The sequence below is a fragment of the Papilio polytes genome, unplaced genomic scaffold (assembly GCF_000836215.1).
Source record: "Papilio polytes unplaced genomic scaffold, Ppol_1.0 DF822511.1, whole genome shotgun sequence".
Taxonomy (NCBI): Eukaryota; Metazoa; Arthropoda; class Insecta; order Lepidoptera; family Papilionidae; genus Papilio; species Papilio polytes.
In genome coordinates, this window is record NW_013526693.1 from 672,214 (window position 1) to 698,967 (window position 26,754).

The window sequence follows — 26,754 nt, forward strand, 5'->3', positions numbered from 1 at the left end:
GTGACAGACAGAAAATGGGTGGCCGCTAGTTGTCGGCACGATTCCCGTATTTTTAAACATAGTTTACCTTTCCTAGCTTTATTTATTAGTTCCCTAACTGCAGCTTGTTCAGAGTGTTCCCGTGTATTTTACAGTTTCCCTTTCCTGTCATATACAAAACGTGAGTACACCTTCATTTTACATACTACTGTTATTTTACACCTTGTATTGATTGTGTTTGTAGCTTACGGGAAGGCCAATGTCAATTGTGTTGAGGTGAGAAAAATAGGACAGATGCAGACTGTGCTCCAATCAATATCAGCAACAAATAAATTGGCTTTTATCTAAATTACTATCAGATTACATGACGCACTATAATTCTAATGAGATTTTACTTACTAAGTTTTTTGGATTCCATGTACGAAAAATCTCGGGAAAAAGTTATTTTTATAAAAATATTTTAATATCTCAGTAATTGATTCATATTTCTTACATCTCTTCAGCTTTATACCTCATGAATATCAAATTAGCCATCAAATCTTCTACTTCATAATGGTTTTATAACTCTTAATTCTTGTCTTAGAGACTGTATGCTATATTATTGTAATACAAGTATATAAGCAGATGTATAATACAAAGGAGGGAATTTAAAAAAAATTACACTATGTTTATGTCCCAAGAAAGAATAATTGTCAGTCAAAAGTTAATGCCTTCAGTTATTAGCTCAGTATGTATGTGCTGTGAATGGTAAAAAAAACTTTATTCTTTTGTCATTCAAATGTCCTCTAAATTGTAATTAGTCAATTCAAGTTAATTAAATGATATGTAAATATTTTCTTATTGTACAATCCAGGAAACTGTCAGTGTTCCACTTTAATAGCTAGTGGCTTGAACAGTAACCAATAGTAAGCTTTTAAATGTGTCTGTAGGAAAAAAGATTGGTTGAAAAACTAGCTAATTGCTTTTTATTTAATTATGATACCATAGTTTGCACAACTCACCTAATTTTTATTTGTAAGAAGAGACAGAGTTTGTATTGTCGTAAGTAATAAGGCAATTTTTCTGTAAGTGGGACACCGCCAATTTCCACAATTGTACAAGTTATATAATTTTCTCAGAGAATATGCTTATTTCGATATCTTTTCAAAAGAACATTTTGTAGAGTTGTTTCACAAAGTTAATGAACATCTTTGTCTCAATGCAGGCATCTGCAACTTTCCATACAATACAACATTTAACAAGCATTCCGGAGTACTCACTTTTATATTTTACATTTTGCTAATCTGTTCTACTTTACAAATTTCTGTTTGTTCTTAACAAAAGTATTTAAATACTATCTAGACTATGAGAGCTTTCTGACTAAAACCTGACATACACAGACTTGCAATCAATCTAGACAGTTCCAAACGGTATAGACTTAGCCATACAAGAACTGCTATTTTTAGTAGCCTTGGTTGCTGCGCTCAAGCTGAATTTGAAGCTATATCTGCAGTCCGTGTATTCCGGCCCTTAGTCCTATCTTGTCTTGTTTTTGTACACAGTTATTTATATCCAGTAAGATAAGCGATGCATGCTGAAATATTATGAACGATTTTTTTTTTAATTCCGCACAAAGTTGCGGACGACAGCTGCTCAGCTGGTATATAATTGAAATAAAATTTAATCGTCTATTTGCGTCGTCGCACCGAAATATTTGTAGCTGGTCGCGTTAGTGAAAATGAGTCTTATTTCTTGCTTATTATTACTAGTTCTGTTATCTGCGTGCGTAATTAACCGTACGGTTACGCTACATATCAAAAGTTTTACTACCGACTCGTGCGTCTTACAATTTGAATCGGTTTAGATACGCCGCATAATATAGTTCATTCAATATAGTTTATTTAAAAGATTCTTGCTTCTAAATATGAGCATACTGGCTTTCGCTCGCGACTCCATCCCTGTGGAATAGAAATAACAAAAGTAAGTAGATTATGTATTCTTCCAGACTTATGATCTACATCTACGCCAAATTTCATCGAGATCTGTTCAGTCCTTTAGGCTCCATCTTTTACAAACATCCATCCATTTAAAATTTCGCATTTACAATATTAGTTATATTAGTAAGATTTAAAAGTAAATAATAAGGTTGTCTATTTTTAATTAAATTGCTTCATAATAGTTAGTTACATATAAAATGTTCTTTGCTCATGTATTCTTTGTGTGTTTGTGCATATTTTATATGTTTTATGTCCACAGTTGTGACAATAATCATGACCTGTCCTTTTATTATTTACTAAGGCTGGCCATGAGACATTTTAAGTGTAGTTTATTACCTTGGACACATGTGCAAATTCACTAGCAAAGAATACTTGATAAAAAAAAATAAGCTTTCAACTCCAGTGTAGAGCCCGCTTTAACATCTTCGCACGAATGTGCCGGCTCGCCCGGTGTAATACCACGACCACACAGAAGACAGGCGTCAAGTGGAAGCTATTCCGCGTACAGTCTGATGAGTGTGATGCCGTAGGCCTACTTTTTAGTTCCTTTACCTTTCCACCCTTTTCTTAAGAGGAAAGGATGGGAAGGAAAAGTGGATTTTATGATGGAGGAGACGCATAGGAAAGAGAAATTTCCTCCTCATGTGCGTCTCCTCCTCCGTCAATTAAGGGTAGGCAACGCATATGCAATTGCAGATGTTTATCGGCAGCGGTCGTTTTCCATTTCGGTGGATTCAGGTGGCCGCTTGCCCGTTTGCCACCTTATATTTTATAAAAAAATTCAACTTAAATATTTTGGCTTCCATCCATAAATTTAATTACTTTAAAATTTTCAAAATTAATTAAACATAAAATGCAGTAAACTCCCGACTATGACCCAGTTTCGGGATCGTACCTGGATGCGGCTATGACGTCAGTTGTGACGTCACACCTGACACACTGACCCATTTAATGATCAGGGGGCAAACGGGAGGCGGGGTCCCATTCAGATCGAATCTGCACAACGAAGTTATTTTTAGATTCACAACTCCATTCATTGCGGCAACCTAGGGCTGACACCTCTCGATTAAACTAGACAAGCACAGTCAAATGACCTTGACCAGTGACGTCAAGACGTCCGGAAGAATACGCAGGTCACACCAATTATTTTCAAACTCGAAGATAGGTACATCAAGAAGCATTCAAAAGCGTAAAGCATGTCATTGTGTGAGATAAATTTTTGTTACTAAATTTCTATTTTTGATGTAAGCGAAAGTGCATTACCACTTAAACCACAATAGCGGTGGTGTAAGAAAGTTGATAAGTACACGATAGATATCCTGTTTGTGGTCCAGAGAAAATGTATGAATAAATATCATATCTATACTTCTATATGTATACTTATACTATTATATTATAATAAAGCGTAAACACACACTTCTTTGTTGCCTAAGATGTCAGCAATTACAGCATATTTTGGAATAATTCTTTCTTTAACAAAAAGCCCTACACTTACGTTACGCTTTAGGCTATATGTGTCTACGCCATAACTTAGGGGGTAAATATTTTAGATAAAAACCCTAATGTAGGAAAGAGAACATAAGTTACTGCTAACATCAAGGAAGCAAGTTTGCATAGGTTTGTCATGTCATGTCATTCTGACATTTTTTATTGATAATTTGACAAATGTAAACAATAAAATAAATATTTCATAATACCATGCGGGTGACGCCGCACGGGAACAGCTAGTCTTTAAATGAACTTCATTCGCTCTAATTATAAATTATCTAATGATCTGGAAGTTTCGATTAATAATAATATCGTAATTATTTGGGAACAATGTACATCATTAATAAACAGCGGCATGCAATTGACGTAACTAATTAAGAAATAATCGTTAATTGCAAGGAAATCTTGGTGTAATGGGTAAATAGAAATTACTATGTAATTTGATTTAATTTCCATACGACATGAGATACCAAGAAATCATTTGAAAATTAGCAGTTTCATAGCATTTATTTCAATATCTATGATTCCGACATCCATCTATGATTAAGGGATAAGACAGGTTTTCAAATTATAAAAATACTTCCTTACATAAGCAAATGATCTTTAAGAATAAATTGTGTTTCGTTATAATCTTTTTTTTGTGACTGATTTGTCACTGTTTTCCTTGAAGAGGCATTTACAGATTCACCGGGCTTGAGGTGGCCGAGCGCAGTTGGCGCTTAGCCTAAGCCTCTTTTATGAGTAACTAGGCTCGAGGGCTCCCTCAGGAGCCTCGGCTCGGGCCGTTACTTTGTGACTATTACCGGATTGGAACCTTTATCTGCTCTCTTTCCCAATACTTTGCACAGAATACGGTACACTAGAATGTTCGCAAATAAAACCTGGCCATAGTAACCTGTTGCATGGCTGACCAATGACCAACCGGAACCTCGTTCCACTCCAATGCACATTCTCCAGTAACGATACGTTGTCACGACAAACGTTAAATACCAACAAACGGCAGGGCAATGACCCAAAAAAACACCAACTAAATGCAATAGTTATTTGCAGTAGCTTAACGATAAGGCATTTGTTGACATACATAATACCTTACAATAACTTCACTATTTAGCACGTGTAATATTTGCATATTGTAATTGTTTATATTCAAACAAATTCGTGATAATTGTCGTGTTGCGTTTGAAATATATTTCTACCTTGGTTGTAAGATACTACTCTATTTATTTCGCTTTGATCATTTTAAAATGTCTGAGCACTTCTTTCCTTCTTTAGAGCGTCGCTTGAGACATTTGAGCACTTGACTTATAATCTACAGGTCCTGGGTTCAAATCCTGCCGTACCAATGTGATTTTCGAATTCCTTATGTACACAATTTACCCGACCTTCTTACGGTGAAGGAAAACTGCACATATCGGCGAAGAAATTCAAAGATATGAATTCAACCAACCTTTGGCCAGCGTTGTTGACTATAGCCTAGTCACCCCTTTAGATAGGCTCCTAGCCCCTCAGTGGGGACGTATGTATGTATAGTCTGCTGGTGATGATTTAGCACTTAAGTTAATTTGTGTTGATAAAATTGGCTATAGTAGCTTCAGTACAATTTAATTGTCATGTCCTTGCTGTCTTGTATAAAAGAGTTAAGGCCGTTATCGATTATACACTCGCCATTGTTATAAAGTCGATGCATCTTACATTCACGCGATGCTTTCCAGTAAACGATACATAAAGAAAATGCTATACTTAGCATAATACATTCATAATAAACAATGTCTCAATTTGCTTTATATTCTTGATAACTTTAAACAAGGTTTATAGAGCCTGTCTGAAAAGTTATCTCCTTGTATCATGTCCCTGTATACGTATGAACTTCCATCAGCCATCCTATCTGAATTCAGTCCCTTCATGTTTTGCGTCACCTAATCGATATATTCTTTCTTCAATCTTCCTTTAAGTTTTTAGATAGCTAACAGCAGAAGCACATCTCGAAGTTGCATTGACAATTTAGTTTCAAAGTCTTCTTTAATTCAAGAGTTTCTTGGAATATCATCCTTATTGCAATGGAATAGATAATAAAATAATAAATGGTGCCCTTGAATTTGATATTCGATACTTTCGTGTGTTCAGCCGTTTAAAGAACAAACCGTAAACTATTCTGTTGCGTGTTGGAGACATATTTCTGTACACGATAACGACTTAGGATCGATCCCGGGCTTGTACCGATGTTCTGTTCGGATTGTCTAACTCTGTTGATTCATGCGGAACGAATTAACTTTTGTCATTTTCGTAACAGTTTATTGTTTACCGAGATATACTACGTTTACCTTTTTAAATAACATGTGTTGGTTTGTCTTAGATTAACTGGTATGTACTCTCGATATTTTAAACTTACGTCGTTTGTTACTTGAAATTTTTAGTTAGTCGAATTTCCAAAATTAATTAAACCATTTATGTCTTTACTGTATTTATTTTTTCCTCCCAATTAGAATGAAAGCTCAGTTTTCGTACGAGAATGTTATGATATTTTAACGCTATTTTTAATAAGCAATGTATATGCTGTGAAAGGATTTGACTTTCGAACCCAAAACCATTTCAATGTCTTACAATCTAGTCTTGTGTCATTTGGTAGTCCGGAAAATAAGTAATATATGACCAAAATATTTTTTTTTTTTATAATATAAGGTGGCAAACGAGCACGCGGCCACCTGAATCCGCCAAAATGGCGAAGCGACCGCTGCCCATAGACATCCGCAATTGCAGATGCGTTGCCTACCCTTATCCGACAGAGGAGGAGACGCACATAAATAAGATATCTCCCCTTCCTATGTATCTCCTCCTCCGTCAAATCCTCTTTTCCTCCACTTCCTCTTCCCATCCTCTCCTTATAAGAAAAGGGTGGTAAAGAGATAGGGACTTAAATTGCTTACGTTTTAAGATGACGAATTATTTACGAGTAATTTGTTACCTCAGTATGTATGACACGGTCTGTTTGAACACAAGTCATTGAGAATTCACTTCGCGTTGTGTACTATTCAGTTTGGTCGTATAAAATTTGAAACAGTTAGATATTAAACACTTATGACCCTTCGGGGGTGATGTCATAGATTACTGATTAATAAATCTGCAACAAAAATAAAACGTGAAGGCCCTCCTCCATCCCGTATTTTTTTTCTTTTTATTCATCCGTTCCGCCGATAAAAGGTAGCGTTTAAAGAGGTCTGTAGGCAACGGGCGTTTTATTATTTCGACATATTCAGGTTGCCGCTTACTCGTTTGCCATTATGTAATATATAAAAAAATGTTTATTTGCTTGGTCAATTATGATGTATATATAAATGTCCTAATAACCCAAAATCCTTATAAAATATGGAAAAAATATGTAGGAAAAATAACATAAGATGATACATAACTTATCTGTCACTATGCAAGAATATTTTTTCACTTAACGTCAAGTATACAAGAACAGTTTCCGTTTTAATATGGCTTCTGTTGCTAACTTGAAATTTGATTCCTAACCAAAAGTTAAATGCATATGGATGTGATGTTGTTGCCAATCCTACTTCTAACTAATCTTACTAATATTATAAACGCGGAAGTTTAGATGGATGGATGGATGGATGTTTGTTAGAGTTTGTAGGCTGCTGAACGGATGTCGATGAAATTTGGCATAAATGTAGAACATAGTCTGGAAGAACACATAGGCTACTTACTTTTGTTTTTTTTTAATTCCACGCGAACGGAGTCGCGGGCGAAAGCTAGTAGGTGATACTCGTAAATCAACTCAAATTCCAACATTATCCCGTACATTCAAATCCATTAAAGTTACATATTTCCCAATACCTTAGCTCGAAACCCACCTCTATAGATTAGAAACCGAAGGCGTAGGCCAAACAGGTTGTCCTGTAATTGAAAGCTTGTTGATACGAATAAACAAATACGAGCACTATCTCAATACAAACAAAACACAGTTTTCCTTAACACGCGTAAGTTGGAATTTACATTGAAATTAATGATGATCAGCGCAGTATCCATCGCGACTTGATGCAGTGCAGACGTGTCGTGTGCGGGTCTCTAGTGCGTTTGTGATCAAAGTTTCTTTGTGCGTGAAAATTTTGGTTTTTCCTTTGATCAGAAGTTGCAGATTATCACACTGGATTTCCAATTTAATGGTATGGAATACTTATAGTAAATGGTATTTTTATTTACCTTTTTCATTGTCTCTTTGTATTGGAAGAACGGCACTATTGAGGTGAATAGAATTGTATTGTAGTTTTAATTAATTTACAATTAAATTTCTTAATTTAAAATGGTTAACCTTTTGTATATTATTTCACTCAGAAGTTTCTTCATCGATATTGATTCTAAAATTATTGAGTACCAGAGTAATAGAGTTCAAGGGCTTATAGATGAACTTATCGCATTTAGTTTGTGCTGTAACTTTATAGTTTTACATTAAATTAGTTAAATACAGTCAAGGATGGTTTCGTAGATTTTTGTACGCTGTTTTTATCATCACTTGTTGCGGATGAATTGTCAATAAGATAAATCTACTTGAAACCAATCAAAGTAAAATAGATTATAATTGTGTTTCTATTAGAACAGTAGTATTACAACACGATTTCGTTCTATATTACTAAACTAGCCGCCCGCGACTCCGTCCGCGTGGAGTTTTAAAACAAAAGTTAGTAGCCTATGTGTTCTTCCAGACTATACTCTACATCTATGCCAAATTTCATCGAGATCCGTTCAACCGTTTAGGCTACAACGTCTAACAAACATCCATCCATCTTAACTTTAGCATTTGTAATATTAGTAAGAAGTAAGATAAGATTAATAAGATTTATAAATGCGAAAGTTTAGATGGATAAACGTTTGTCAGTTTGTAGCCTAAACTGCTGAACGGATCTAGATAATATTTGGTATAGATGTAGACCACAGTCTGGAGGATAGATAGATAGAACTTTTGCTTTTGTTTTTTTTTTTAATTCAACGCGGACGGAGTCTCGGGCGAAAGCTAGTGTCCATACAATTATCATTTTCATTTGTTAAAATACTGCGATAATTTTTAAATGCCATATTATCACAGCAATTCCTTGTATTGTAATCATTAAACTGTTCCAAGACTTGTCTTATACTCCACAAAGCAACACAGACAATTTTCTTGTATTTCCTGCAGTAAATAATTAATTTTTATTCCAATCTCGCGAATGCAAATTCATACATCAACGGCGCTGTTCAACCTTTGAGTTATTACCTGTGCTTTTCTGACCTTATTTACTTTATAATATTCTTTATAAGTTTTAACATTCTACACCATAAGTGATATTTTATTTATTATTATAGAATCAATTTGAATGTTGCCAATAGTAAGTTCCGTAGCGAATTTTCCTTTTCATGGAAAATTAAATTATTTATACTGGCCAGCGAGAAAAATCAACTAATTAAAATCATAAATCAGTAAAATGTATTTTATCTTTCTGTTTTGTTAACTATCAGACGAAGTATTGCAGCTAATGTAGATTCTTATACAGTCAAAAACCTTCCAAATTATTAAAAATTAACCGAAAATAGTACCCTGTAGTGCGTGACATTAGTACTGTCAAAACAAAAAGTGCTTAACTTATTCATTCTAAGTCAGACATGCATGTCCCAGTTTTAGTAACATATTTATACAAAACGAAGTCATACTTTTCGTTTTAAATTTATAATTTTAAAGCAACAGACATTGTTTTATAAAATGTAATCATTACCAATTCGTGTACTTGAACCTACAGAAGGTTATCATAATGTGTAGTTCAAAGTTCATGTCAGCTAACTGTATTAGTTATTGCTCTCGACTTCCCGCGTTTGGATTAAAAAAAGTAAAAAACGGCTTATGTTACTCGCTGACAACGTAGCTTTTTAATGGTGAAAGAATATTTGAAATCGACCCAGTAGTTTTGGAGTTATTTCAATACATACAAAATTAAAATCTGTCCTCTTTATAATATTAGTATAGATATGGAGAGATATTGTGGCATTACGCCAACTTGCTTGTCAAACTAGTTGTAAAGAATGTCCTCTTGTTCCAGGTTTAAGTAATTGACTATTGTACCAGATATATTTATGATTATGTTCGTTATAATTTATTTGTCTTCAAACAGACCGGTTTCTAAGTAAAGTTTCTTTAGCAGTTTCTGGCCTCGTTTTTCGAACTGCATTAAGGACTAATATAAATTATGCGATTAAATTAATTTCGCTTTCTCTTTTTTTATAATTCATAATTATGTCCATAATCTACATAGAATATTGCTGCTGTGTCAAGTTGTTTTTAATTAGATTTTTCTTTTAAGAACCAAAAGGTTATTTGGGTCCCAACATACTACCCTGGGGTATCCCGAAGCTATTGTGTCTTGCATATAATTTAAGTAATTTTTTTACAATTAATGCAATGCCATAAATCATTCTTAAGTGAAGGGACATCAAGTGTGTATTGGAAATTGTTATTTTAATTAGTATTCTACCCATAAGACGGTGTCATCTGTGTCGAATGCCATCGTTAGTTCAGTCGCATCGTAAGTGTGTCGCTGGACGCGGTCTGGATACACAGTGCATGCTAATCGATAGTTAACGTTAACTAACTACATCGTACTTAGAACTATTAGCTAATTGTTGAAAGAAAATTATTTTTTTAAAACTTATGATTAGCATGTTTGTAGCTCTTAAAAGAAAGCCTTTACTTCTAGAAAAAGTTGAGGAATTTCAAGAAAACTCTATCCATACCAATATTTTGTCTGTAATCCTTCAATAACTTAATATAACTTCTCAATTTCGCCATGACTTAGCTTAACTTTGCAGTATATGGCTTCGTAAGTCCCAAGTTTGATCGCAGGTAGTCGTTAACTAGGCAAATGTTGCAATACTTCTGAGTATAGCTATAAGATGGTTTGCCATATAATTCTTGTAAATATTTATTACTAGCTTCCGCCCGCGACTCCGTCCGCGTGGTATTAATGAAAACAAAAGAAAGTAGCCTATGTGTTCTTCCAGACTATCCTCTTCATCTATGCCATCCATCCTCCATCATCCATCCATCCATCCATCCATCTAAACTTTCGCATTTATAATATTAGTAAGATTTTCGACCGACTTCCCAAAAGAAGGAGGTACTCAATTCGTCTGTATGTTTTTTTTATTATATTTATTATGTGACTATATTTAGAAAACACTTCTAATACACATTGTTATAATCCATTGAAACGTTGCATTCGATTCGGATTTACTTATGATTAAATGAGTTATGTCCTGAAATCACAAATATCGATTTGGCTCCTACGTAAACTGTCGTATGTTTGAAACGTAAATCATGCAAGACAAATCTTAACATTAAGAGATTAATTACGAGTTTACGACGTACTAAACGTGAACATACAAAAGACAATGTCGAGTTTTTATTTCTAATGTTACTATCAAAATATGCACAGAAATTAGTATTTATTAAGTAAACACAAACAACAAGGTGTAGATTGCAGAATTATGGTTTACGATAATCTACGATACTTTTAAAATGTTGGTTAACTTCATTAATACCTTTAGGAAAGTGATCTTGGTTATCTTCCATCTTCCTTATAAGCTTGGCAATGATTGGATATTAATTGCCTTGGTACCACTTTAATGTGTAAATCCATACATCCGTCTAAACTTTCGCATTTATATTACTAAAATACTGAGACAACAAAAGCACAAATTTTATTTTGGTTAGTTTATAAAATATTACGTGTGCCACATAACGGGGTAAGCGACCTCCATGCAATCCCGTTAGCGTCCATGGCGCAACGCGATTTGCACAAGTGCGTTCGTCTGTGAAAGTGTTATTAGCATAAATATACCATTCTATTGTTACAATTTAAACTATAACCTTTATTTAATAAGAACTACTTTAGTTTATCTTAGCATCAATGGCTTAAGACCGCTGTAGACGCACAGCTCTGATAATTTTAGCTGCAACAGTTTGTCTTTTCAGTAAAAATGTCTATCATAACTAAGCGTCTATAACGGGCTTTAGATGTTAACAAAAAAAGATTGCGTTAGTGCTTAATAATATTGCTATGAAAGTCGAATTTTAAATCACCCTAAATTCAATAGAAAACAATGTTTAGTTGTTTTTATATTAACTGTGCAGTATCTTAAAATGCAATATTGTTCTGTACGACGTGAACTAATGACGTCATCAACGATACGGGCCCCATCGTGACCGTGAGTTTTATCAAGTACATGTGACCTTGACGAATGTAACGACTTATGATTCACAATGAAACCATAGTATCAATACAATGCTCATCCAAAGCTTAAAGGATTACTATCAACTATATGTACGGTTGATTTCGTTAAATACATTTTAATTACATTACATTTACAACAGAGGCGTCCGTATTACGTTCGAACGATACAATAAGTTATTGGAAATAGGATAGGCAGTTAAATCCGTAATGGCTTCCACGTTCGTCCTAGTGGGAAGCCCCTTAAGTGGCCAGCGACCACACGCATATCGAATTAATAAGGCTTTGGAATCCGTGACGTCATGCAGCATTGTGTAATCGACGGTGACAGTCCTAGCATATGTACCGCTGAAGACACGGATAAGACTGTTACAACTTAATGCAATTAGATAGATAAGTCGATCGTAAGGCGCTGGTATTGTGTCGCCTGTTAACAAGTGTCACAGTAATTGTAAAGGAATGTACTTAAGTTTTTATTTCAAACTAGCTGTTGTCCACGACTTCGTCCACGCAATGTTAAGATAAAAAAGTAACCTATAATATGCCCGTCTATGTCAGCTACTCTTCAGTGAAAGTCTGGTCGAAATCGGCCCAGCCGTTTTGGAGATGGCCCGCTACAAACGCGGTTTGCGGACATACAGACAGACAAAAAAAATTAAATGCAATTTTGGCTGATGAGTAACGCAAATACATCTTTCCGAAATCTGGATTTCTCTATTGATATTACAAACACAGTCCAATTTTATTATACGTATAGATAACTCATTTGATCCTTTACTACAATGCAGAAGACAAATGACTATACCAGTGTTCCAATGTATGCTTATATCTTTAAAACTACGTTGCGATTTTGTTGTTGTCATCATTAAGCAACATTTAAGTTGTACTTAGTCACGTACACAATATGAAAACAAGCTGTCAAGTTGGCAGTAGTGTTCCAGAAAGGTTAATTAGAACTTTCCCCAAGGCAGTACTTGAGTTAAACAGAAGCTTTCAGAGAACAAAAGTATTTCCGTAAACGATGTTATTCTTTGTTGTTTTCTGTTATGTTTTAAATGTAAGTAATAGCTTGTAAAGAATTTAAATGCTTTTAGTATCAAGAAATTATAGTATCATGCATAAAATAAAAATTAAAGAAGCAAATTGTGTTAGGATGTTAAAAAATAAAAACTATCAGATTGCAATTTAGATAATCAGAGGTTTATACACGAAACCTGTCATATTTTTAATTTCCTTTGACTCTATAGAGTTAAAGATGTTTTAGACCGTACACATCTTTGACTAAACTATTGTACAACTGTTTTCTCCCGCTTTGATTGCTATGAGCTTATATGGAAGTTTGCACATTACTCCATTTTTGTTCCCCTAACACATTTCACACAATCCAAGTCAAGGACCTCGGGAGCAGGTGTATCTTTATTTTTTTTTATTTTTAATTTAAAATATAAATTTACATTAAAATCTTATTTCTATCTATCACACTTTATAGCACTTTATCTAAGCCTAATTTAAAAACAATACAATTAAATTTAAAATACAACATAGACTTGAAAATTTCGACCAGATTTCAAAAATGCAATTAAAATTATTTACAGTTAAAATAAAATTAAAATCAATATACTATAAAATTTAAATGTAAATTCAATTAAAACAATGCATTAAAAAAATAAAATTAAACAAGTAAAAAAAGCTAAATAAATAAGTTAAGACAATGAATACTACACTCTATTTCTCTCGATGACTATGACGGCCGCCTGTTTGCAAAATTTCAAAAACCTCTGTCTTGTGTCCTCCAACTAAACAGTTGTATGTGCTGCGAAACAATCGAGAATCGACAACATTTGTGCGATAGTTTAGTCAAAGGTGTGCGCCAGCTCTTAGGATAACATCTTAGATAAGGTAACGAAGCATGACATCATTCAATGTTTCTTTTTCTGTCTGATGTATACGAAATACACGTATTTATAAACAGCATATGTGACCTTCTTTCCCCTAAAAATGTCCGTCGCATTAAATTAACTTTATTAAGAAATAACTTTAGTTATTATTATGAGTAATATTTGCATAATTTGCATACGAATACCGTCATATTGTAGTTAGTGGTTCAAACAGACAGACGCACGAGGAAGTCAAACATAAAATGTGATAATTGTATGAACGTGGTAATGCAATTGCACTATATATATACAAATGGTGTAAGATCTATGAATAAATCCTTTTAGATTATATCTAAATGCATAGACAATAAATATTGAATTTAACAATTTTATATTTATTAAGTGTGGAAAATAAAAGTGCTCCACTAGACAATTTAGTGGACGGAGGATATTATGCTTCTGTCAAAACTTCTCTAATTTTAAACTAAACATACCATATTGTATATTAAAAATTTAAATATGTCTAGATTTGAAATTAAAAATAAAATCTGCGTTTAGGCGTTTCTTATTTTATAACGTTCAAATCGTGATTCGGGTAAACAATCGATGTTTTTGAATCTAAACATCTAACAATTTTTCTAACCTTAAAACTATAAGAAAAAGTTGTTTCTCTACTTGTCTCAAATGTATCCTTTGTATTCTTTGCATGTGAGTCATTAAATCGATTTGTCGGCCTCTTTCGTAAACGCTGACTTGCAACAGCTAGATAATTACATATGCTATTAGGACAATCTGTTCGCACTTTTATCTCTAGACCATTAGCTAGGCCGGCGCCCACATTACGACGTTAGACATCGGGGAAGTTTTTACTTCTTTTTCTTAAAGATATCGTTTTCTTTTCGTGGTACTTAATGTGCCAACTGTAATCTGTAAGGAATAGGTAGCAACGATAACTTTTTGATTTTTTTGAAAAACAAGACTTTTTTTAGGTATTAAAGATTCCTAAACCTGATTTTGCAACACTTTAAAACAAAAGGCCAAGGAGTGTCCGGTCAAAAAATTCCATGACGCAAATTCGTGGAATTTTTTGACCGAATTAAACTTCTCTTGATATAATCTGGTGTAATATATTGAATAAATTTTATAAAAACACACTTTTTTAAGTAGCAATATATCCGAAAAAGGCATGCATCTGCATAGGTTATCTGCCATATATTATCTAAAATAAATAATGTTAATAAATTTAGGATATTCTCGTCTATGATCCTATCCTATCCCGTACGTTTTCACTGCCACAATTGTACAAAATCACATTATTAAAGCTGCTTTATAAACGCGAATGCAAGGTATGACAATGTGCTATTGTACACGTATTTCTACTGTGGAAGCCTAATGTATAAATTAGTCGAACTCCGACATTTAGTATTTTGATATAGTGTTATACCAAACAAAGATTTTCTCACGATTGCTTACTATGATAAACAAGGACTATTTGAGGACTAAACTAATATTGTTTTTAAATGTCAAAGAATATAAAATATAAGTAAATTAATTATGAGTATATAATTGTAGTCTTTTTATCTCTGGTCTCACACACGTTTAGGCCAGGGCGGGATTGAACGACCGCACAGGGCGTTGTACATAGGGGCGTTATAAGTCTGTATAATTACACAATCTGACATAGTTATGGGGAAAAGCAAAGCTAGTAAAAAGCTGACGTTGTATATATCTCGCCCAGGACGCTGGTAGCGCTAAAAACCGGTAATGTGCAGCCAATGCAAACCCACGCTTGCTGTTGCTTTGTGCTGAAGGACAACATTAACATATGAATTATATACCTTTAACTTATCTCAAGCACGAGTTTACGAATCGTGTAAAGTTTGTTTACAGTAAACTATGCGCATTGTGAGCGCACGGTGACGTCAATTGTTGTACCGCCAGTTAATTTGCTCTTTACATGTTTATAACAAAGAATTATTTCTATGCGCCATTAAATTTTACAACAATTCTAACAGCGACGCCAAGTTTTCGTGTTTGAAAGGACACGATAACATTTTTAAATAGCTGTTACATCAATGGAAACCGTAGACTTACTCGTAGAAGGAGATGGATGGATTGCGTGAAAGGTGACATGTTCAAAAAGGAGTGATGTCTGAGATGACGTATTATAGTTATGTAGAGGACAGAAACCTGTTGCGCCGACCCTACGGGAGTAGGATGATGATATCAAATGTGTCAACTATTATTGCATAGTACATTATTTTGATATTGTGCGGTTTTTGTGGTACAGCGTGATTTGTTCTGCTAAAGATAGGCTTAGTGGTTGCGGCTTGGAATCCATAATAATAAATTTTACAGACTGTTTAGTTTGTAAATCTGCAAATATACTAAAACAGAAGTTCTTTAAGAGATTGGTATATTTAAATTTCATTCACGTAGTTTATAGTAATATGAACGTACTAGTTTTTCTTATATTTGTAAATCGAATACCTTTTGTTTTTTTTTTCGTTGTCTGACTCACTCATATTCTAGTTTATTTATAGACAATTAAATTAATGACAATTTAATGCAAAAAACCAGTTTCAATGATGTAAGATGTAATATATTCTTGCCTAATGAAATAATGTTGTGTAATATTTTGCGATCTAAACATCAATGTTACATCAATTTATTAAAAAATATTTTTTTGTTATTAAAGTTTTATAATCTGTAGTTATCCTATCGTTCCGTTCACTGGACTATCATTTTACATTCGATTCTTTATTATTTCATTACACAATAGTACACAAGTACACAAACAGTACACAATTCTATTCGGGTGATGCCACAAAAACATACAATCTTTATGTACAGTCAGGGAATCTGGCGGTATCCTTAAAGCTATTGCTCGGAACAATGACGACACTATTTCTAGATGCGTGTACGAAAAAGAGGGGCTAATTATTGCCTCGATGTTCGTCGTCGTGGTTTGCGCAACTCACTGCTATATAATTGGGTATTTCTAAGAGACGGAGTTTGTTTTTGTTGCAAGGGACAAGGCAATTATTCTGTAAGTGAAATACCGCAGATTTCCGTGACTGTACCATTCGCTCTAGTGTATGTTTTCACTGTTGGATTACAGATAGAATAACATTTTTGTCTCTATTTATTCTAAGGAAATAAAAGAGATGTCTAAAGTAACTCACGGTTACTATATTCTCTTTGTATTACAAACTTTACGTGACCTCAAATTGTTGTTCAAATGGGCACTAAAAATCTTTCAGTCTCCAAACCATTAAAACTTCCTTACGCAATATTACCTGATAATGTTAACATTTTTACCGGAAAAAAGATTATTTAATGTGCTTAATATGGTAATCGAGTTTTATTCTTTTCGTGACATGTTATTTGCATTTCGAATATATTTGCATTTTATTTCGTTTTACCGTATTTTTTCTATAGAACAATATCAAAGTTCGTATGTCTAAATGTGTATGTTAAAATTTCCCATTTTAATAGACATACATACAAAATTATTATGTTTTTTTGTGTTAAAACAACTGACGATTCGACGTTTTACACGAGACATCTCGATATTTTTCTTTAGTTAATAATTATTTTTATCCAAATTTTTAAGAGACTTTTCTTTTACTGCAATGTATCAAAGTGTTTTAAATCATACCATTCAATAAATCGTTGCTTAGTGTAAGTTTTAGAACTACACTAAGGATCTCCTTAAATTATTAGCGGCTATCTGGCAGTAGGTCATTGACCTAGTAACATCTCAATGAATCATACTTGTTCCGGCCCGCTTCATAAACGAACGTAGAACTTTTTCGCCTCGTTTTAAATTTTTTGCAAATGACGATTTCTTGATTTAAGTACGTCCTTTTTTTTAGGAAAAAATAAAGCGATATGTGTTCTTTCAGACTATGTTCTACATCTGTGTTTTGTATGCAGATTTAAATAGTTTTAACGATACGTAGTAACAAACAACCATCCAAAATTTCGCATTAGTATAAGTATGAAGCATGATAAGCTAATGCATGGAATATACTGGAACCAATTTAATTAAGCTATCAGTATTGGTCGCGTAACCGGTCCTCCTGAGGCCTTCCGCTATCGACTCTTAGTGTAGAATTCTACAGCCGCGATGCTATTTTTTACATATTTACAGTCTCGGTTTTGTCAAAAAGGATGAGTGGGACAGCTTTATATATAAATTAGTTTTTTATGCAAATACATCCTCGAGGAATTAAAAAAAACAGCCTATGTGTTCCTCCAGACTATCCTCCATATTCATGATAAATTTTATCGAGATCTGTTCAGCAGTTTAGGCTACAAACTCTATCAAACATACATTCATCCACCTAAACTTTCCCATTTATATTAGTAAGATGTAAGTGTTAGTGCAGTGGAATTCTGCGCTTATATCCAAATGTACTAATGACATTGACCATTTGCTGGCAACTGGCAACTCGTTAACATTTCGCGTAAATTATGATAGCTGTTGATTATTAGGAGACTATTTCGTAACAATTTAAGTAATGATTAAATTATTTGCCCTTATGTTAATGTCAAACGTTATATAAGAATCCGGCCATTTTGGATTTTTACGGTGTCACATGTTAAATGCTTTATTTCGAAGTTAATACGACATGGTTCAGACAAATTAAGTTTGAACCGTATCCTAATAACTCGTTTACTATAAAAACGTATTTGTCAGCCTATCTGGTGTGGACAGAAGCAATAATATTTGCAAAATAAACCTTGTGATCGCGACAAGAGTTATGGATGACATAATTTAATTTTCTATTTTATATGTTGTGTGTTTATTTCGATATAGTCGCCACCATTTGGTAGTAAAAATGTATTAAAAACCGGAGTTTTATTCATTAATTGGATGGACTAGTAATCGTTATGTTTGAGTCTGGAAATTGCGATGGAGATTTTAATATAATAATGGTTATAAAACGTTTTCGTCTAAAATATTCCTGACTCATCTAAGTATAATATTGTTTATTATAAAGTGACAATCATACTTGAAATTCATGTTCATGTTTGATGCTCTCCGTCTTTAAATCCGAAGTTAATTAAAACAATTACTAAGAGAAGGTTGCAACATCATGCAACTATTATTAACTTAAAGTCATTTGGTTTCTAATTAAAAAAAATAAACGATTAAAATCGCTCTGTTTTTACAAGAGTACAGTAAGGCAGAGCAGTGGAGAGTACAGCTATTGTGAGAAGGCACATTTGCAGTACTGCTCATTAGACTATCTATGCTATTGCTAGTAGAATCGACAAATTGTTTTAGAATGCATATCAATAAAATATGACATATTGTAATTATATTTACTGTTCCATAAATTTTGACTTTTCGATCACCGTTATAAATAATCTAATATTCAAGACAGCTCCACTGTTTACTGCTCTGCGACTCTCTTCTGTCCTCGTGTGAATATGAAATATATAAATATGTGAATATACCATAAAAGTCCTCAAACTGTAATGCTAGCCATTAGTGTATAACTCCATGACCTACGTCGTATCTCTATAACCGCTCACGACATGTTTTTATGGCGCAGTTAATTTCTTACACTGCGGCTATCGACGTTATCTGATTGTTACAACTTATCTACTAATAGCGCGTTTTTATGTTTAACTATACGTTAGCTTCAGTTTAAATATCATTATTTTAAACTGTTATGTTAATTGAAAATAGAAGACATAAGGGTTGTAATGTTATTTCGTACTAATATTGTATGGATAGGATATCATTTATTACGTATCTCCAAAACTGCTAATTTAACAAAGATATCGATCATAATCTGCAAAAGCTCATAGTTTTTTTTTAATTCTACGCGGATGGAATCGCTGGCGACAGCTAATAATACGTTCTAATATCAGCGATTATATTAAAAAAAAAATTTCAATGTTTACCATTTTCTCGAGGTCAATATGTATGTTGTATATTACTCTATGTATGACTTTTATAATCATCCAGGGTTATAAACAATTAAACAACGCGCAGTACCCAATAATCCTATCCATTGTTATCCGTGTATCCATGAACCCTATCCATTGTTATCCGAGGCTCACAATAATCCAGCAGAGCATTCCATCGCTTTGTTTCAACGCTTATCTGAACAAACATTGACTAAGCACCTTTATGTTTGTGTCAATATTTGCACGCGTATTCATTAACTGTCTATTTAAAGAGGAACTCTAAATGTGCAATTTATAAATACTCTACAAATTTTACCTCCAACTGAAAACCAACGTAAACCCAGTTGATGTTACAATTGGCATTATTTTGACTAAATGATGAATTACGACAGTCTACGTAGGAGCCATCGATCTTACAATTACCACTGATATTAAGTACATAAAAAATCCAATTAAGTTGTTTGCTACAAACGATTGTCGATAGCTTTATTATATCTCAGTCCAAGACATCTTATCTTGAGATTTTACGATGCTGCGTCATCTGTACGAGATCATCTATTGATGGTCATTACGTAACTCACAAAGGTAAGCTATCCAAACCAAGAGGATCGACCGCTGAACTCATGACCCAGTTCCCGGGGGTTCGTCGACCGTGTGACGTCACGGCCTTCACCCCCTCCACGCAGTTTCCCCAGCGCTACACCCCCTACGAGGTCATATCGTGACCGTACGCCGAAGGTGGCGGACGTGCGTGCTAGAGTTGTGTAACGAAGCCTTTGATTCGCTAAGTTGACGGCATGACCATTATAGGTTCGTATTAAGGTTACCCTCAGTTATTATTTAGTTTTAGTCGTATATTTATAGTTTACTGATTTCGTTCTCGTTTAATCGACATGATTAATATCGTATTGATTTTTACCGATAATCGAATTGATTTTTACCATTAAATTAAAATAATAAAGTTGACCATCACAGAGTAAACGCCTAAATTTCACGTACCGATACACATTTACATAACTTTACCAGAGTGTAATAAATTGAATAGCAACCAATGCGGAATACCATGACAATGAGTAAGCAACGCAGACTCGATGGTAGGTAGAAAGCCATTAAAAGTTAGTCTCCAGGGAACCTTCTCCTAACTAGTTATGTGCTCGTTCTATCCATTACACAATTACTTAGTTCCCTGAGTACCGAGGAAATTGTTGTATGCATCAAACGTTAGTGTTTCAAATCGAATTTTATACAGTTAACTATCGCGATTTTATCCAAAGACTAGCGTTTGCCCGCAACACCGAACGGAATAAAAATTTACATTTATAATATTAGTAATAAATATGATCATATTAGTAAGAAATGCGCTATTTTAATTCAAAGTTCTTATTAGAATATCTGTTTTAGTTAATCATTTTCAGTGTAACAAAATAGGGGTGCGTGTGACACATTAGTGAGGGAGGATTGCTCGTGTTAAATGCGCCCTTGAACCTTTCAAGTTTGTCAAAATTGGGCTCAGCAGTTGCCGCTATCACGCTACGCTCTTGAAAAATTAAATGTCCCATTAAAATCAATTAAAACCATAGCGCATACAAATTTCTACAATCAGAAGATGGACTGGGATGTAGGAATACTAGTTTCGATCGAATCAACACTTTTGAGCGCTTTTTCTATAATATTTTATTTACTTGCACAAGTTTGTTAGAAGCGGCTTTTGCGCTGTTTTCCGTGTCACATGTTATGTTTGAAACGTTTTAACACTAAAACATACGGCTGTTAATTGACTTCTAAACATCTTAGCACATTTCCAAGAATATTCATGAACGTGTAATAAATTTTTATTATTTGTATTTCCTATGAAAATATGTTTTTTTTATAAAACAACAGTTATAGCAATAAATCTTTGACCGAGATCTTTTATATCTTATTGAGCAATTAAACGCTATATAAAGTTATCAGGAAATGCAACATCAATGAGATTGTGCTCTTGCTCACTCCGATAAGAGAGAGGGGAACAGAGCATTGCTCCGGTGACGTCATAGAATTTCTCGTCCCAGGTGTGACCTAGAATAAATGAATTATTGCCGACATGTGTAAGTACATTTCACTTTATGTCCTTGCAATGACATTATAAAAGTTTATGATTTTTTTTTAAAAGAGCGGAAATTAATCTTTAGACTTGAAGGTTTTAAATTCGAATCTGACCAATCTGATTTTAAGTGTTTATACTCTGTGAATTAATGATTTTTTTTTAATTGGCCTCGTTTACTTTATTTTCAATTTTAAATACTCAGCTTAATTTTAATAACGTCTGATTGTAAGTAATTTATGCTTTATTAATATTGTTCCTCAAGTAAATGCCATTTAAAAGATAGTGGATTGCTCTGTATCGATCTTTGTTCTTTGACGAAGCGACTTCAACAAACTCGTTACAGTAAGTTTTATACGAGCACGGAAATACCATGACTTCAGCAGATATCCGATCGTACTACCCAAGACAGCCTATGTTACCCTGGTATTTCGAAATATTTTAAAACCCTATTGCAATATGCCCTATCACGATATAGCGTAACAGATACCAAATTTAAATAACATTGGTTAGTGTACTTTTCGCCTGGTTTGGCGCTGAATAAACCCAATATTTGTTTCGATGATATTATGAAAATGTTCATCACAAATATTCATTATAAGCCCTTGGTAATCGTGTGTTTACTCTACGCGTTTCGAAATCTTTGCTTGTAATGAATGTTTATTTGGATTTGTCAAAGGTTTTTTGTTGTATTCAAGTGAACTATAGATTGTCTGTTTCTTTATTTGTATCTCATCAATGACAAGGTTATACTTATTGTGACATTTTTATCATATATTGTATTTATAAGGTAATATTAAAAAAAATTTCTAATCGCCAATACCAATGTAAAAGCAAGCTAACTTATCCACGCATTAGACAAAGTATGATGTACTAAATGTTGCTCGCGACTTCGTTCGCGTGTAATAGTATAAATATAGCCTATGCCACTCACTGATAACGTAGCTTTTTAATGGGGTAAGAATTTAAATCGGCACAGTAGAACATACGGGCTACTCAGTTTTTTCAATCCTACGCGAACGGAGTCGCGGGCGAAAGCTAGTGACACATAAATTGTCCCGTTTTTACATAACTCTATACATTTTGTATGTTACGTGTGTTTAATTAGTATAAAAGTAGTATGTTCTAGAATGTTTACATTAATCTAATGACAATTACTTAACACAGCCTGCTGAGTTGTCCCCTCGGATCACTTAAGTTACGAAACAACTTTATTTATAGGCACAATATTTGTTAAAATTTTCCGAACTACGTGAGAATTAGTACAGCGGAATACTGTGTGAATATGAGTGTGCCCGGACGGCTGTCATCTTAAGATTGGGATCTAGTGGATTATTCCAAACCGTCACCCCGCTCAGTCCCCACTTGGAGACAGATGAGAATAAAAAGTTTCATCCGTCCTATCTTTTGCAACGAAGGGACGGTTGTAACTGATTTTATTTCATAATGGTTCCATCTGTCACCTTATTGATGATAGTGGTTTCAAAAGGTGGGACAGATGAAACTTTTTATTCTCACATGGGTACAGAGCGGGGTGACGGTTGGGAATAATTCGATCTAGTATGAACGCAACATGCAAGAATAAAATAAACGTATTAATTAATTACGGCATATTATTCCAAGTATAATCTGTTTTTGTTTCGGGTGTTTCAGCAATGGAAACTAGAAGAAAATTAAACATAGGCAAAACATCAACAAATTCGAAAGGTAGTCGGCAGCGGTCTTGCTATACTGCAGAATTTCGGTGCAGCTTCATAATTTGTTAATGTTATAGATTTAAGTTTTCAATAAACCTATTGTATTAAGAAGAGTAAAGATGGCAGTTTTTTACATAATGTAAAAAAGTGTCACTGAAGTAGATCAGCGAGGTGGCATTAAGCCAATGTCTTATCACAAACAAAAGCCACTCGACCGACAAACCGCTTTTGTTAAACTTGACCAAAGACAAAAGACGCTGCGCAGCTGTTCAAGGAAACCTCTCGAATGTTGAGCACAGAAGAAAAGCGTTCAAGCCAAGGGTTTGATAAAGTGGCGATTCTGTTTTTCAATTACTCTTTGGTTATACAACAATTTTTATTTATCCACATTACTGGCTGGTTTAAAGCTACTTTTACACCATAAAAGACCGATTTTTAAAATCAAATTAAAAAATATGTATGTGCTCCCTTTACAAATGGAGAAAAATAGTAAAAAAAAAACAAAACGTATTTTTATGTATTGTCCTTTCGACTTGTTGCCGATAACCATCCATACCTTCAAAGCAACATTTTCGAGATAGGCTACTTGTTTTATAAGTTGAAGATTATCACTCAAAGGCACCTAAGACGAACGGGTATATCCCTGGTATCAACAAAACTCTCTTTAGTGGTTAGTAGCGGTTTGTTTTTCATGATAAACAATAAGTGCATTGTTTAGGTCGTGGATGGGCGACAGCTCAGAGGGTTGGTTCGCTTTTTCAATGATATAATATTACGTTTACAGACCAGGGTGCGATGCGCGCGCCGAGCGGCGTGGTGCGGTGGTCGCAGAGCGGCGTAGCACCGCTCACGGACTACGCGGCGGTGTCACCATCGCCAGCCACAGCGCCTCAATACCTCTACGATGAACGTATTAACCAGCGTCTTGCGTTCTGGTAAATAAACTATACATAATCAGTAGTAGAACTATTAGCCTACCAAAGCTTTAAGATCTTGTAGACTACGGCTGTTAGAGCGGGCGCACATCTGTACTAAACTACGCAACTGTTGTGCGATTGTCGATTGTTTCGCAGCCAATCCAACTGTTTAGTTGCACGAGTATTGTGCGCACCTCCATATAAGCTCATAGGAATCAAAGAGAGACTAAACAGTGCGATATATTAGTGACAGGTGTGCGGATTTCGTCAACTCTTGAGTATGGCCTATCTTCTTTTCTATTCAGTAACGGTCAATCATTGTTCCCATAAGTAGACTTATATGGTTTGCTTTATTTAATACTAGTAACTTACGCCCGTGGAATTAAAAAAAAAAAAACAAAAGTGAGTAGCCTATGTGTTCTTACAGACTATCCTCTACATCTGTGCCAAATTTCATTGAAATCCGTTTAGCAGTTTAGGCTACAAACTCTAACAAACATCCATCCATCCAAACTTGCACATTTATAATATTTGTGAGATTGGTCGATTTATAGTAAATCGTATCTATAATACTATTTCTATGTATTTTCCAGGCAAGGTGATATCACAGCTTTAGATGTGGATGCGGTAACGAACACTACAGATGAGACGCTGTCGGAATGCAACGCGATCAGTGAGCGGATAATGCAAGTCGCGGGACCGGAACTTAAGGAGGAAATCGTTACTAGAGGACTCGGTGAGACAAAACTGTCGTATCTTAATTTTCTTTTGGATTATATGGTGGCAAACGAGCAAGCGAAGCAACCGCTGCCCAGACATCCGCAATTGCAGATGCGTTGCCTACCCTTATACGACGGAGAAGACCTAAAGGGGACAATTGCATTTTTTCTGCGTCTCCTCCATAATCCACTTTCCTTCCTTTAGAATCCTTACTTTAGACGAAAACAGTGGGAAGGTAAAGGACTAAAATTAAGCCTCCCGCTCACACGCATCAGATGAAACGCGGGATTATTTTCGCGTTTCATTTGTTAGTTGAAGTGTTTTTTTTATAACATAAGGTGGCAAACGAGCAAGCGGCCACCTAAATCCGCCAAAATGGCGAAGCGACCGCTGCCCATAGACATCCGCAAGTGCAGATGCGTTGCCTACCCTTATCCTAGTGTTTCCAGTGAGAAGATGGTAAATCAGACTCTACCGTTGTTAAACTTGCTCGGGGATATTGCACCTTACCGTGTTGTGTTTGCGGCTGAGTGTGCAGAGTGCGGCACCGGCGAGGCGGTGGTGACGCCGGGCTACCAGCTGCGCAGCCGCCACGTGCTGCACACCGTGTGCCCCAACTACCTGCCGCAGTACCACACCGCCGCGGAGACCTCGCTGCACAACTGCTACAAGTAATCATACTAATATTATAAATGCGAAAGCTTAGATGGATGGATGTTTGTTAGAGTTTGTAGCCTAAACGGCTAAACGGATTTTCGATCTAGAAGAACACATAGGCTTCTCACTTTTGTTTTTTTTTAATCCACTCTGACGGAATCGCGGGCGAAAGCTAGTCTATTTATAGTTCTATAGTAATATAATAAAGCGTAAACACACTACTTCGTGGCGTAAGATGTCAGCAATCACAGCAAAGCAAAGTTATTATGGTAACAGTAATTTCGACATTTGCAATTGAGAAATTGACAAATGTAAACGATAAAATAAAGTTTTTATATAATAATTTCATGCGGATGACGCCGCACGGGAACAGCTCGTATCGAATAGGTAGATAGTAATATTAAGAATAAACAATAATATTATTAAGATTACCGTCAAGGGTCATAACGCCTACAAGGGGTTATCATCTACTTTCGAAAAGTCTTTAAAGACATAGCACCGCGTTTGAAGGTGTCGGTACGTTGCAGGAACGTGCTGTGCGCGGCGAGCGAGGCGGGCGCGCGCTCGCTGGCGCTGTGCGTGCTCAACACGCCGCGCAGGAACTTCCCGCCCGACCTCGCGGCGCACGTCGCGCTCAGTTAGTACACTGTACATGCAAACACCTCTCAACACACTCACATGTTCACACACTTGCACAGTTGAGCTGCGACTCAAAAAATAAAGTTCATAGCTCAACATTGTAAAACACTGATCTCTGCACGAAACGCGAATAATTATTCTATGTAAATAAAATAAACTTTCTATAACCTTATTACTTTAACCTTTTGATCTATACTAATATAATAAAGCGTAAACACACACTACTTCGTGGCGTAAGATGTTAGCAATCACAGCATGTTTGTGAATAATTCTTACTTTAATAAAAAGCCGTACACCTACGACACGCTTTAGGCATTGTATTTTGTTATCCAATATCAAAGGCCTTCGTGATTTGAGTTCGTGAGAATTTGACGAATGTAAACGATAAAGTAAAGCATTAATAATTTGATGCGGTTGAAGTCGCACGGGAACAGCTAGTGTAGAAATAAACTACATATATGTTTTGGTACACGCAGGTACAATCCGTCGTCACCTGGAGCAGTGTGCGCTGCCGGGCGTGGTGGTGGTGTGCGGCTGC

At 34.9% G+C, this 26,754-nt stretch overlaps 1 protein-coding gene across 1 annotated transcript in view; it reads left to right on the top strand.

The window, feature by feature from the left end:
* Positions 1–26,754, top strand: part of LOC106106030 (protein GDAP2 homolog) — a 27,930-nt gene continuing 1,176 nt past the window's right edge. Inside the window, exons 1-6 of the mRNA XM_013286552.1 lie at positions 1–160; positions 24,068–24,218; positions 24,794–24,936; positions 25,459–25,591; positions 26,105–26,214; positions 26,693–26,749. Coding sequence (XP_013142006.1) covers positions 24,079–24,218; positions 24,794–24,936; positions 25,459–25,591; positions 26,105–26,214; positions 26,693–26,749 — 583 coding nt within the window. The 5' untranslated portion in view covers positions 1–160; positions 24,068–24,078. The remainder of the gene's footprint in view (positions 161–24,067; positions 24,219–24,793; positions 24,937–25,458; positions 25,592–26,104; positions 26,215–26,692; positions 26,750–26,754) is intronic.